The 15,594-nt window shown below is 39.1% G+C and overlaps 1 protein-coding gene across 3 annotated transcripts in view; it reads right to left on the reverse strand.

The window, feature by feature from the left end:
- Positions 1–5,177: 5,177 nt before the first annotated feature.
- LOC141427598 (V-type proton ATPase 116 kDa subunit a 1-like) overlaps positions 5,178–15,594 on the reverse strand; it is a 66,043-nt gene continuing 55,626 nt past the window's right edge. For all 3 annotated transcript variants that reach the window (XM_074087193.1, XM_074087192.1, XM_074087191.1), the window contains exons 5-14: positions 12,741–12,917; positions 11,819–12,031; positions 10,945–11,095; positions 10,352–10,725; positions 9,696–9,805; positions 9,472–9,599; positions 9,062–9,279; positions 8,579–8,750; positions 7,597–7,765; positions 5,178–7,026 (exon numbers count right to left, since the gene is read on the reverse strand). In XM_074087193.1, the coding sequence (XP_073943294.1) occupies positions 6,897–7,026; positions 7,597–7,765; positions 8,579–8,750; positions 9,062–9,279; positions 9,472–9,599; positions 9,696–9,805; positions 10,352–10,725; positions 10,945–11,095; positions 11,819–12,031; positions 12,741–12,917 (1,842 nt within the window). In that variant the 3' untranslated portion in view covers positions 5,178–6,896. The remainder of the gene's footprint in view (positions 7,027–7,596; positions 7,766–8,578; positions 8,751–9,061; positions 9,280–9,471; positions 9,600–9,695; positions 9,806–10,351; positions 10,726–10,944; positions 11,096–11,818; positions 12,032–12,740; positions 12,918–15,594) is intronic.

Consider the following 15,594-nt stretch of genomic DNA (forward strand, 5'->3'; position numbering starts at 1 on the left):
AATAACAACTTTATTGTTTAGAGCAGAAAGTGCATTTTAAAATAAATACACGTTCGGAGATAATACTTTTCCATGAGACTGCTTGTCTACGACGCATTCAATTTTGAAAAATACTATCTGCCAACAAAGTTTAATTTAAGATGAACTCTCTATTGTTAAAATGTCGTTATTTCAGTGAGATATTTTATCTCATATTTCCGCTTATAATAAACTGAGGATTACACACTTGTGAATATATTGTTTGAAAGGGGGCTGTTAACGAGATCGGGACACCTTAAAAAAATCATACTATAACATATTTAAAAAGTAAAAAATGCGACAAAAGTAGCTCATACATAACATAAAACTACTGTATTGACCACTGTCAATTATAGCTGTCTATTGCTTTTTCCTGCAGACACCGCGGATTCAAATATGAATATAAAAAGCACATATAACATAGGTCCATGCATACAGTTGCACGCAGCACACAATTGCATCAAACTACTTAGTTGGGCTACACAATCATACTACATAGCTGCATAAGCCATAGTTTTTTCCGCAGAATTCTATTTTTATTTATTTTCGTTTGTGGTGCCAGCAGCGGTGTAAACTGTTTCTATTTTGTAATTTCGTCAAAGTTATTGTTTTGTGAAGGTTGGTACGGACGAATAAACTTACAGCACACGTCCACATAAGCTAACGTAACCAATTTATAATAAGTGATACTTTAAAAACATCTCTCGTAATCTTCCAATGTCACACGTCGAAACTAATTTAATAATGAACTCTCTTATCTATATCTTAAATATTTTATTTATAGAGACCTAAAGTTGGTCGTACACGCAATTTGTTCGTGTCTTTTCTGTGGCTATTACTTAACGCATAATTACACTGTGGGATTTAATGACGCCTTTAACGCATTCACTGCCACCGACGCATATATGCGTTTTCGGAACTTCGCCCAGTGCCGCTGTCATAAATATTCGTTCATTTGGTATGCACATGTGCGTCGGTGGCACCTGTGGAAGTCAGGTGGTAGTGAATGCAGCCACAGTGTCTTAAAATGAATCCCGATATCGTCACTACTTTTTAAACACGAGACCTCAAAATCGATAATATTTCTAATTGAACTTAATGTACATTAGTTTAAGGGTCAATTTTGTTTTGGGATACAGTTGGGATAGGGTTGATTTGAGGATACGTGATTTTGTAAGAGTACCTAGTGATCATTAGCAGGTGGTTGGGTTAATCTGACTGAACACCCTGTGATGGCGTTTCATCGGAATTTTTGATACAAAATTAAATCACACCTTTGACGCGGTAGGTACAGTCACCAGCACCAATATCTGACACAACAAGCGTGCATAAATATCTGATACGACTCTATTTCTAGGGCCGGAAGGACGTGTCAGATATTTTTGCACGCTCCACTGTGGCAGACATTAATGCTGGTGACTGTACAACATCACTCAATACGAGTAAAAAGGCAAAAGGAAACATTATTAAGTTTGTTGGCTCAAAGGCGTTAACTTTGTCTTGATACAGAAAGGGCCACTTTTGGTTTCTTATCCTGCGTATGACTCAGGCATAGTAGACATAACTGAGTCGCTTACCTATAGAACCTGTTTGTCAAATACCTATCCAGTTGTGGAATTTATTATAAAAAGGTTCCTCTACTGAACATTGATGACATACCAGCTTAGGATAAAGAAAATAGTTGGAAATTGAAATGTCCCTGTGGTCTTGTTGATGCTTGACAACTTCTAACTTATATACCGGGAATTATTTAAGGCTACTAAAAATAACCTCGACGTTTCGACCACATTGCAGTGGCCATGGTCAAGACTCGACAGCCGCTGCAAAGTGGTCGAAGCGTCGACGTAATTTAAGCAATAAGTTATATGAAGAGCGACTTCTAGAACTAGATCCGCAAAAATTATAAGAGCGAAGAAAACGAGGCGAGCTTATAGACATATAAAATATTGCATGGTCATTACAATGCTCCAAGCATCAAAAACCTTTTTAATGTTAGTGAAAATACTCGTTTGAGGGGACATTCCTTGAGACTGTTCGAACAACCAAGTGCAAGCAACCCAAGGAAACATTTCTTACCCTATCGTGTTGTTAACTCGTGGAATGCTCTCCCAGGACTTGTGATAAGTGCACATTCAGTGAACAGTTTTTAAAATAGACTGGACAAACACAAAAAAGACTAACACAAGTGCAGTGATAATATACAATACACGCATCAGCTCTGAGAGCTACGAGCTGCTAGTCACTAGCAGAGATATAATAGAGAGAGAAATAATGCACTAGCAGTGTATTATTTCTATAATAATAATAAATAGCAGTCTCGATAAGTGCCGAGAGATATCGTCCCCTTACAACCAGAATCGCTTATCTGCATGAAATGTAGTTTCGAAAACGCATTTAAAGTTTGCATGCTCTAAAAACCTATAAAGCTAGTTATACTAAAACGTCTCTGTGTTCTATTTAGATAATTTATCCCTTAATAGGATAGGCTATGTTATTTACTCTATACTCGCGCCGAGTAGGTAAAATAGGGCTTTTCTTCAAAAGGTACTGCAGATAAGCGATTTTGCCTGTAGACACGTTTTTTTTTTATCTTTCTAAACTAGCAAGTTACGCAGATATATTGGATAAACTATCATTTTAAGTCCATAATTGAAGCATTTTTCGCCGAATACAGTGTTAAAATGCTTACATGTTTATACAATTTAAGTTTTTAGTTAAGTCTCAGCGCAAATAAGAGGTATTGGCTGTAAACAAATCGGAATTTACCTCTTAAGCGCGCTTAAAAGTGCAAAATATTCTAAGATGTTTTTGACTCTAGGCTTTTTCTGTTTTTCTATCTTATATGCAATGTAGCATTATTCTGTTTTGTTTATCATTCAAAGACATATAACTTGTATTTTTCGAAAGAGTTCCATCAATCTATTTCAACAAATAGGTACCAAATAGCCCAAAAATTAAATAAATGAAAACTAGCGAGCTAAAGTCTTAAATATAGTAGTATATTTCTAGTATATGTGAGATATATTACGTTATTCCTTTAATATCATATGTGCTGCTTAATACATTTAATTATGGAACTTTTGATTACATGCATACAACAAAAAACATATTTTATTCAAACATTTTAATAAAAGGCACTTAGCGTCTCAAGGCTCAAAGTAACCACTGAAACAGTCATGAAAAAAGAACCGTAATGGTAATAACCATCAGTCTTCTTCTTCATCAAACGATAACGAGCATGGATATTCAGGTTTTGATGAACTAAATAGAAAAAACATAGGTATAACCAGATCCAGCAGACCGTCGAACTGAACGCGAGTGTCATTTAGATACCTACTATTTACTACTTCGTATCGTAGGTACGTCGTATCATTGAATAGCTTATCACGGCATAAAACATTTACGTTGTCACACATTTCATTGTTCTTGGCTTAATATTTGTATAGGTAAATTTTTTATCAATTACGACATGTCGTTCTGACTTTTTGAGTTTTGATACCAGGCTGTAACTTTGCAAACCAACCGTCGAACAAGACAAGGCAACAGAAAATCGAATCCAAACTCTGTTGAACCTCTTTCAGTAGAGGAATTTAAACTACCTGCATTAAAAAGCTATACACTAATCCACTGCCAATAAGCGCAGCTAAAAAATAAAGATTTAATGACTTTTTACAAAAAAATGTTATACCGGAGATTCACCATGGCATGGCATGGCAGTGCTGGCCTGTGATGAAGACGTTATTGAGCGTGTGCCGGACGTAGTCACAGCTGAGACAAGCAGTGATGAAAAATAACCTTAATGGTAATAATCATCAGTCTTCTTCTTCATCACTGCTTGTCTTAGCTGTGGCTACTCAAACCAGCCATGGATAATTAATATTACCTAAGCCAAGAACAATGAAAATGTGTGACTACGTAAATGTTTTATGCCGTGATAAGCTTTTCATTGATACGACGTACCTACGATACGAAGTAGTAAATAAGTAGGTTATCTAAATGACAATCACGGTTCATTTTGACGGTCTGTTGGATCTGGTTATATGTTTTTCTATAGCCGCGTATCCATTAGAGCAGCCTCAGCCGAGCACCGCGAGCCGAGCCATATTTTGTCGGTTTTTTGACCGTGCTCAAAGGAGCCTCAGTCTGAGCCGTGCCTTTGGCAGCGTCTCCACTTGCGCGCCTCGGAGCGAGGCAGCGCTCGGCCGAGGCTGCCTCTAGTGGATACGCGGCTTATTTAGTTCATCGAAACCTGAATATCCATGCTCCTTATCGTCACCTGAAAGAAAAACACTGTTAAATTACGGCAAGTGAATCGCTGTTATACATAGATCTGTTCACTCACGAAGGCGCGCCCCTCCACAGCTAATTATTAATGTACACGAGAAAACCTCTTAAGTACTTACACATTGTCTTAGTCTTAGTGTGCGTGACTGACGGTACGCTTGCGACTGAAGCCACGAGGACAAGTTCGAGCTACGCACACATAGACTTGTCGTACGGATACGTTTAGGTACAAGTACAATTATAGAATGTGGAGGGGCAGACTTTCGTTAGTGAACAGATCTATAATTACCTAATAAGTTATTAAAAATTACTTATTATGAATCGTGCTTTCAAGCGTGTACGAACCGACTAAGCTAGCCTACACAAAGTGCACACTATGTACTTTACAATACAGCGCGAAACGTCTAAGCGATACTTAAGCGATTTTGGCTGTAGCACTTCTTATGGTCGAAGCAAACATTGTTACAAGCAATATCGCCTATATTATATTTAGTTTGTTTTCGCTGTTGCAATAATTGAAATATAAAGTAATGCTCAACAGGCGAAACCTACTAACATTATTTTAGCACTTTTAGGCAGTACTCAAATTGCATTTATTGAAATCTTACATTCCAAATCGTTGTTTGACATTAAAATATTTTTGCTGTTGTAAAAAAAAAAATGCTGTTTAACCAACGCGTAGTTGTTTTTGGCTGTTGATTTTCTTAAAAATCGGCTTTAAGTGAGCTTAAGAAAAAACGTAACTCGGTATTGAGTATCGTACAGTAAAACGGGTTTCAACAGCTGTAGATCTTGGAAAGTACATTCTAACGATATACTTAACTCAGTTTTGCCCAAAAGTGACTTTAAGCGTTCTGGTCGTAAGGGACGATATATTGGCTGGACAATTGTATGGCAGTCGGCTGAAAAGTTGTGGATGAGCTCCATATCCGATTAGTACTACAAGGTTATAACGGTAATAAAATTGATTTGAAATACTGGGGTCTGAAGCGAGGCAGTTCTAACCCTATGGACTGCTTCACTGCGTAGATACGGACTAAACGAGTTCTTGAGTGGAGACCGCGTCTTGGCAAACGTAGTGAAGGACGCCTTCCGACCAGGTGGAGTGACGATCTGCGAAAGGCTGCTGGTAGAAGCTGGATGCGTCTAGCCGAGGACAGGGCGCAATGGCGCTCTTTGGGGGAGGCCTATGTCCAGCAGTGCACTGCTATAGGCTGATGATGATGGTAAAATACTGGGAGTATATATAAAGATAATGGTCCCGTAAATTATGTCTAATAATAACATAATTAATCGTAAATCATAATAAATTTTCTTTCCAACTATTTTCTTCTATTCCAAACGAGACTTACACACGATCGGGTAGATGATGATTTGTTAGATTGATCGATTTACCCATAAAGGATGCCTTTTTATGTCTTATTTATAATCTCTCTTGTTTCTCTTATAATAATTTCATCTTGAATCAACGCTTAGGAGATAAATGTGATATGCTAAATGATACTAATAACAAAGACAACTTAGCTTATTGCCTGTGTCTTCAGAGCAAAATTTGGATCGTTATCCGTCTAGATGTGATCTAGATTTTACCGTTTAACTCAGAGACATGCAGTAACTTTCCTCGTCTAATTTACGTGCACATAATCATCACTAATCAAAGATTAAATACTAAAGGAAGTTTTTGAGTTCGAACGTTAGAAGATGTAGCAGAAATGGAAATAGCATAATCTAAGGCACATTTAACACAAGCTTAGCAACCCAGTCTCGCTAGTAAAAAAAAGAATGCCAATATTTATTTTGAAATTACTCAATGTGTACTAAATAGGTCATAGAATATTCATCATGGCTAAGTAGGTCATACATATCTCTTAGAAGTCTGTGAAGTAGGTGACAGAAGCTTATCAAAGAAGACATAATATTAGATTATAGGTTTTATACTTCGTCTATTTCAGCGTCAGAAAACAACCGGTATTTTAATTGAAAAACTAAGTTTGGCCGCGGCTTCGCCCGCGTGGAATTCGGTTATCGCGCGCTGTTCCCTCGGGCACTGCATTTTTCCGGGGTTTTAAAGTAGCCTATGTCACTCTCTGGAAAAAATCACGTCGATCCGTCGCTCCGTTTCAACGTGAAAGACGGACAAACATACAAACACACACTTTCGCATTTATAATATTAGTATGGATAATTACTCACGTATTATACGTTTTCAGATTATCTGATCCGATATCGGATCATAATTCATACATTTTACTTGCCCCGATATAATATAGTATCGGCGTAAAAATGACGTGGAAAATGCCCATTGCGGCCTATTTACTGAATAAATGATTTGAATTTGAATTGGCGTCCGATACCGATATCGGATCGGATAATCGGATAATCTGAAAACGCTCTCATGATGTTTTTCAAAAGTGTTTTTCAATAAAAAGGCACGTCCCCTTACGCTTACCTTGTTTCTAACGCTAACGAAGAACGAAATGTAGGAATTTCTCTCGACCCTTTGCAACTTTTGTAAATGTCTTGTCATAAGAATTATATAGAAAATTTCTTATTTAAGAAAGTCTTTTAAATAGCTTTGTCTATTATTGCTAGTACTACGGCGACTCAGGTGCGCCATTGACGGCGGTCGTGAGGTCTTCCTCGTCGTTCTCCAAGATGGCGGAAAATGAGAACGGCATGAACGCGTACCCCTGGCCTTCGTAGAACTTGCTCATGAACTCCACCCTGGAATTGGGAACGAGGGCAACATAACAACGTGTTAGATTTTGCACAGAGAAAAACAATAAACTTGTTTCTGATCAGCGTGTCTTGTCGACATGCCATTTTCTCTTGTTTTTCTAATCTGTGGCATTTTGCGCCAAAAATGTTACAGTTACGAAGATAGCGCCTTCATCTTTTATGAGGACACAAAAAATCTAGATTTATTTGTTCCCAGCAAGTGGATTTTGCATGTAATGTGGTACAGTCACCAGCTTCAATTATCTGACACAATAAAGCGTGCACATTCGTAAATAGCTGATGCGACTTTCTAGGGCCTGTAGGACATGTCAAATATTTTTGCACGCTCCGCTGTGAGAGATATGAATGCAGGTATACCCAGGTATCTGATTTTGTGTGAATCAATGATGTTTAAAAGGGCGTTTTAAGATTTTGTTAGAAGCCTCATCAAGTGGACCGCGAATATATCGCGAAAGTTGCGGTGGGCAGTCGTTAATTGTAGTGTTCTGAGGAGGTATTTGATGAACTTGGAGGTATTTCTGCTGATAATGAATGACATTTAAACATGAAACTGACCAATGCAACCGCAGTGTGTGCAGGAACGCCGACAGCCCCTCCATAAGCACCAGGATGGCGAGAGTGAAGAACGCCCATATCGCGAACACAAAGTACATGATAAACCCGGACACTGGGAAACTGCCTATGCCTTGTATTAGCACGCGCTGCCACAGCACCGCCGATAACTCTGCAATTAGTAATTAAAAACGTAAACTAAGGGATGAGACGTATTTACGGGAACAGGTTTTATCATGGACGCCAAAGTACACGTTTCCGTTCGGGCGTTTTTAGGTGTAAGGCGACTCGAAACGTTAACGGCAGTTCTCAAGTCTCGCAACTTGGCGATTTCTAAACTACACCAGCTAGAATACTGAGATATTTTCTAATAACTACAATTTTGTCTTTTTTACTCTTGAAACAAACAGTTGACAGTTCTAAGACGATAAAGTATAATGGGAAGTTTTTAATCACACTTAGCTAAAATGATAGCTTAGGTACATAGGTATATAAGTTGTCACTTCTTTCATTAGCGAAATTATACACGAACTTGGCATTTTTAAGCCCCGACTCTTTGTCGGTCTGTCTGTGGCGTTATAGCTCTGGAACGGATGAAACAATTCTTTTTTTGCGTGAAAGCGAGTTTCCTTGCCGTCGTTGTTAGCTATATTTCATTATAAACGGTTCAGCCGTTTTTAAGATATTGAACTTTTGAATTACAATGGCGATGGTTTTTCCAATTTTCTGAGTTTGTTAGATTATTTCACACTAGCGGTTACCCGCGACTCCGTCCGCCTAAAATTCTTTTATGGCTATCCCGCAGGAACTATGCAATATTCCGGGATAAAAACTATCATATATCCTTCTCCAGGACCCAAACTATTTGTATACTAAATTTCATCTTAATCGGTTCAGTGGTTTAGTCGTGATGAACAAACAAACAGATTATAAACTTACGCATTTATAGCATTAGCGGGATTGTTTTGGATGAGGTAAAACTTACGCGCATGGGCAAGTGACAGCGCCCACAGCCGCAGATAGGACGCCGTGTGGGAGACAGTCCCCAACACGTACTCGATGGTGTGAATGGCCTGCGTTATCAAGACCTCCCCCATCCCTTCATCGTGATGCTCCTTCTCATCTATCTCTCCGCTTTCGACACCTTGCTGATATTGCTGGAGACAAGATGATAAGGGATTATATTTCAGCAGGTGATCAAGTAAATGCATTTGTACAGTGAAATTGTTGAATCAACTTCCGCCAGCAGTGTTATGAGTTACGACATCGGGGCTTTTAAGGTGTTTATAGCTTTAAAGGCCGGCAACCATTCCAGTGACTCTCTGAGTTGTTGGTAGTCATGGGCGGTAATCATTTCCCATTAGATTTGCCTCCCTCTCTACACTGCTCCCTCTGCCACTGCCTCCCTCTCTATACTCCTAAAAATACACTGTTTTGAAAGCCGTAACTTGAAGAATCGAGGGCATACCTGTCGCTTTTTATCCACCATCATTTGATAAACAGGTTTGCCGAACAACATGACCGGTATGCAGAGGAAGGCGATGGCTATGAAGCCCTTCTGCAGACCATCCTGGCCTGGGAACATAAAGGGCTTGCAAGGCTCAGCAGCCTCCGTCTTTTTGAAGAGCATCATGTTGATGAATAGGATGAGAACCGACGGGGCGCAGTGCGTGTTGTAGGCTGGGTCTGTGAAAATATAAAAAGTAATCAAGTTAGCATGCCAAAATCATATTTAATGGTGACGTGTAGTTAGGTAATGTTGTTTTTGAAAAACCTATCAGAAATTGTCATCTTAGGTAGGTATTGTCAATTCCTGAACAGTTAACATTTTATACAGTTATCCTCGTAACAGCATTGGTTTACAGTTTTGTCTCTTACCCGGTGAAATAGCAGAGTACATCGTCCACTTCATAAACATCAGTATACAAAGATACCAGAACAGTAACAACAAAAACAGTATCTGTGGTATGTACTGTAGAAATATCAATTCCGGTTTTCTCAGGAAGCTGTGGAATAAGAATATCGATTAATGCTTTTGCATCATCCAAAATATTAATAACAACTTTACTATGTTGTCTAGTTTCTATGAATACAGTAATTACTTGAAGTTTACCACACTCATTGTTACACCAAACGCCATGTGAATTACTCCGAATATGATCGATAGTTTCATTTTGAAGGAGTTTAGGAAAATAATATTGTTAGCTGCAAACTGAAACAGAAAAGTTCAATTAAACATCGAGAAAAGGGCCATCGTGTAGATAGTAATCAAATCAAGCACCTAAGTATTTTATTGATTGTTTCATCATCATCATCATCATCCCAGCCTATATACATCCCACTGCAGGGCACAGGCTTCCCCTCAGAATGAGAGGGCTTGGCCATAGTTCCACGCGGGCTCAGTGCGGATTGGAACTTCACACACACCATTGAATTGCTTCGCAGGTTTGTGCAGGTTTCCTCACGATGTTTTTCCTTCACCGCAAAGCTCGTGGTAAATTTCAAATGTAACTCCGCACATGAATTTCGAAAAACTCAGAGGTGCGAGCCGGGGTTTGAACCCACGACCCTCTGCTTGAGAGGCGATGGGTCAAACCACTAGGCCACCACGGCTTACTTATTGATTGTTTACTTATTGTTTATGATGCACAAGCAGCTTATTTCTCATGTGTCATTGTTGACTTGTGTGCCTAATTCATTTATCAGAATAAAGTAATTAAGTAGGTTAACAGATTAAAAAGTCAAAGATTAAACTTACTTGCCACGCCGGATCTAATCCAAATGGATATGGAGTCTGCGTGTATGCTTCCGCAGGATCTAATTCAAGCAAGGAAAACTGTTTCAACGTCTTGTTGTCGTACGCATTCAGCCAACTGCTCCCAAATATGTTCAGAGATTTTGAGAACATGTCATTGTATATCAAGCCGGTATAAATGGAGAATATGCCCATTAGTAGAATGATATAGCGGCCTCCAAAGAATATGTTCCAAATTTCGTTGTCAGTTTTGATCTTGGTGAAGCGTTTCTCGAAAATGACGAGAATGGCAGCGAAGGCGGCCATGATGATACCGTGGCCGACGTCTCCAAACATGACGGCGAATAGGAACGGGAATGTTATTATTGTGTACAGTGCTGAAAAACAAGTTATTTTACAAGGTTAGGATAAGAACATTTGTGCTGAGAAAGGGCTCGTATTACAAATTCGTAAATGTTGTCATGATTAAAAATATCGGCCTTCTGAACCAATGGTATACTTTTGCAAATTACATTTTGATTTCAATGGACCATATTTCATACATCAGAACACGAATTTATTTGGATATGGTTATCCTTTATGTGTCTCTGAATTACCTGGGTTGACCTCTCTGTAACTGGCGATTCCATAGGAATCAATGAGGTTCTGGAACCCTTTGGTGAACTTGTTGGTGCGGTTGAAGGTGGGAGGAATCTCCCGCGTAGGCACGTGGTGGAGAATGGAAGGGATGAGGCTGCCTGTTGCTCTCTGTAAATAATGTTTTAGTAACAATGAAGAGGTAGTTACTTGGGACAATTTATATTAATGATGCGCCCAAACACTATGTCTTTACTACCCCTATGTAAAGACATAGGAACCTATTGTAATTTGACATCGAACTCACTTATAAAGTGACGTAGTTACATTTTGAACATGAAACTACCGTAAGACTCACTCATATTAAATATATCGACCCGGATAACTCACGTTTAAACGCCACGCCACGCTAAACTAAACTCGATTTAAGACGTGAGTTATCCGGGTCAATATATAAAACAAAAAAAATACTTTGGCCGCAGGAGGTTAAAGTATGAGAGAAACATTCATACATCTATCTATAGCTATAAAGACACTGATAGACAACCGATGGTGGAGGCAGATATTTGGAATTTGTCAGAAATATTCTTTGAGAATTATGTCACCACTCAAGAGCACATTGACTCCAACGGCCTTCATTTCTTCGAGAAATGTACGGTCAGCATCAAAAGTAGCTAGTTCCTTTTCTACTCTGTCACATTAACACATTTGTCAATCTTGTGTGGCGCTAAGTACGTGGTTGTAAAACAACAAAGTACAAAAGTACCCAGCTACTTTTGATGCTGACTGTACTCCGCCTATCGTCATTTAAATTTAGCCATTTCGGCGATGTCGCTTCATTTGGTTTTCTGCAAATCCGCAGACTATAAATATGGGAGATGTTATTATTCTCACCACTCCGTGATCCAAAGCTTTCTGCAGTACATGCAGGTCCCTCTTCGGCACCCAACACTCTCCAATCAGACACTTCTTCACGATGTCCATACTGAACATGTTCAAGGTGTGGTATATGGCCTTCTCTTTCCGCACTGCCACCATCCAAGTGCTGATGTCCCTGGCGATGTTTGCGAGCACCAGACGACGATGGTTCTCCGTTTGTTCCAAAACCTGAAGCAAACAGGTAACAATTATGATATATAACTGGCTTTTAGTCGCGGTTTCATTCGCGTAGAGTGTTTTATCGGAGCAGTTAGATATCTTCACCTTTACCGCTTGACTGTCTTGTGGCTCGTATACCCGTGAGAGCAGTGCAGTGCAAAGAAAAACAGCGTTGGCAACACCAACAAAATAATTTTTTTTTTATTATGAGTGGCAACACTGTTTCCCTCTTGCTTCAGCTCCCACTCTGTGTAATCACGTCTTTCCAATTTAAAATTTATTAACCGACTTCAAAAAAGGAGGAGGTTCTATGTTCCAATGTTTGTATTTTTTTTACCATAAAAAAGCCTTTCTCTGAATATTAAAATTAGTGCCCAACAACCTAGCTTTGGTATTAGCAGGACAGTGTGTGCTCAGTCGTCACAAGCACTCGCGGACTGCCTTATCTGGCTCATAGGAACCATCAAATAAAGATTTAAGCTGCGCGTCCACTTCATCGGATTCGGACGGATTTGTTGTTTTGTATAGATTTCTATGGCGCAGAAATGCCGATCCAGTGCACGCAGTACCATAGAAATCCATACAAAGCAACAAATCCGTCCGCTCCGTACGCTCCGATTCCGATGAAGTGGCACGCAGCTAATCGCTGTCCTTTGAAACTTTTCTGTCTTAGGTATGCGGGTAAAAAGCTAGTCATTTCAAAGTCGACTTTGCTCACCATCTCTAGGTCTTTAATCCTGGTGCCAACGCCAGCCAGCATATCCAGTTGCTCCTTGTAGGTGGCAGGGCAGGGGTACAGAGTGGCCTGGAAGCCGTGGCACACCTTCTTCACGCGGAGCTTGATCTGCTCCCCGTGGAAGAACACCACGAACACCGTCTTTTGGAGCTCGTGACCCTGGAAAAATTTCAGATTTAAGGCCTGTTTCACCAGTCGTTGAAACATTTTATCAGACAAATTAAGGCATCACAGATATCTGTCACTTAAAATTGATCAATGAGGGAAACAGGTCGTTATTATTGAACTGCGATAATCGATGGAGGGAACGCGTTCGTACGTTGATCGTCACGTCAGTCAAGTAGGATATGAACAAGAGAGAGATTATTAATAGTTTAATTTGCTGTACTCTTTTGTCTTGCCACTCCGCAAACACGAAGAAGATAGCTAAGCCTGTACGACACATGATATGTTTTCATGCATAATACCTTCCTGCACTTCAAAACAAATCAACATTTTGTTGAGTTTCCTGTCGAATTCTTCTCAACAAAGGTGTTTATTTTTAGCATTCGTAAGCGCTTGTTTGCCTAAACTTACTTAATAAAAAAATAAGTATTTCACAGAGTCAACCTATATGAAACATAATAATTAAAATGCTAAGGGATTTTCATATCACTGGTCAAAGGCACTGTATATATATGTATATAAGCTAAAGCAGTATGGAAGCTAGGCATATTTTTAGCTAGGCAATTGAGCGTTAGGGTTGTCCACTAATTATTTGTAAAATAAAAAAAAATGTTCAGTTCGTGCTGTATCTCGGACGGTCAAATAGCTAAAAATAACTATTCTGAAAGTTCCGTATTATCTATTATATTTTCACCACTAAAAACGCGCGCTTTAAAAACGGCAAATATTCAATTCAATTCAATTCATTCCCATAACAATTGACATTGTGTTGGATGGAATTGAATTGTTGTTTATTTATTATACCATTTTGTCGGCATAGTTTATATATATATTCGTGCAAAATTACAGCTTTCTAGCATTGATTGATATTCCCTAAGCAAAGCCGCGGACGGACAGACAGACATGGCGAAACTATAAGGATTCCGTTTTTGCCATTTTGGCTACGGAACCCTAAAAAGCTAATGGTAAATGTTCGAATGACATTTCGCACACGAATTCCGGAAAACTCAGAGGGCCACATCCATGTACCAACCAACGATCTTCTGTTTGAGAGGGCATAGTAGGTCAAACGACAATGATAACACAGCTTATCATCATCATCATGTCAGCCGAAAGACGTCCACTGCTGGACATAGGCCTCCCCCAAGGCTCTCCACTCAGACCGGTCTTGTGCTTTCCGCATCCACCGCGATCCCGCGATCTTAACCAAGTCGTCGCTCCATCTTGTTGGAGGCCTACCGACAGCTCGTCTCCCGGTCCGCACAGCTTATAGAATATATATAATAAATAAATATCATGGGACAATTGACACCAATTGACATAGTCCCCATACTAAGCAAAGCTGAGATATAGATAAATAAAAAAATATTTTTTACTAATTACGAAACAAAATCCGCAATATGCAGCCAAAGACCTGTGACCTTACAATACCAACCATCACGTCGGGTATTATACAATACGCTGACGATATTTCCATTGTTTACTTATAATGTGGACTCACTGCTTTTTAAAACTAATGTTTCATATTTGTTTTTATAATTAGTGGTAGACTACCAACAAATGTCTATCTGCAAGGTAACTTTTTTGCCATCATCTAAATTTTGATGTTTTTTTTCCTTCCTGGTGTTTTTTCCTGGTGGTAAGAGATCACCACCGCCCATAGACACCTGCAACACCAGGGGGATTGCTGATGCGTTGCCAACCTAGAGGCCTTAGATGGGATACCTCAAGTGCCAGTAATTTCACCGGCTGTCTTACTCTAAACGCCGAAACACAACAGTGCAAGCAATGCTGCTTCACGGCAGGATTAGCGAGCAAGATGGTGGTAGCAATCCGGGCAGCCCTTGCACAAGGTCCTACCACCTGCAATGTTGCCTGATTCAAGCATCGATAAAATAACAATTCTACTTATACTGCTATTTAAAATCTATGTTTTGAAACATAACAGTTAATGGCAGGCTTTCTATGTATTATGCACAAATTGTATGCTAGTTCGTATTTTTTGTTTCCATTTCATTCCTTCGGATCGTCTTGAACTCTATTTCTGCATAATTCAGGACTCATCCCGTCATAATATCTGCGTAGTTAAACAATGTTTTACAACGAGTTGACGGGCTATAAAAATCTAATGCTACGAAAGGCTAACGACTTAACGAAGAAAAATCAATAAAACACACGGGTTAATGTCCCGCAGTATTTCCCCTTCTGTTGTATACTTGTATACATACGAGGTGACCCATGATTACTTTTTAAACACTAGTTTTGATTCCAGATAAGAATCAAATTACATTCATGCACTTTGAAAACATGGAATTGTTAAAGAAAAGCGTTCAACCATGTTTCGGTCATTAGGTGCAGTCGAAACTTGGATCGTACACCAATGCGGTATTTTTAGACGGTAAAAGTAATGATTACTTCCTAAGAAGCCATTGGTATGTCGTCAACATTCACCCTGAAAATAGTTTTGAAGAAGGTCACGATTCAAATGATTCCTAATGTGCGGAACTTGTAATTTTACTTGCTTACTTACAACCTTGATGAATAACACCAAAAATGACTGAGTGCCTTAAAACATTTTAACATGTAACGCATGATCTGTGTGTTTTTATTTTGTTACCAATATTTCGCAGTGTTCTTCACATTTGACACTAATATCAATTTCCGTAACAAA

The sequence above is a fragment of the Choristoneura fumiferana genome, chromosome 4 (genome assembly GCF_025370935.1).
Source record: "Choristoneura fumiferana chromosome 4, NRCan_CFum_1, whole genome shotgun sequence".
Taxonomy (NCBI): domain Eukaryota; kingdom Metazoa; phylum Arthropoda; class Insecta; order Lepidoptera; family Tortricidae; genus Choristoneura; species Choristoneura fumiferana.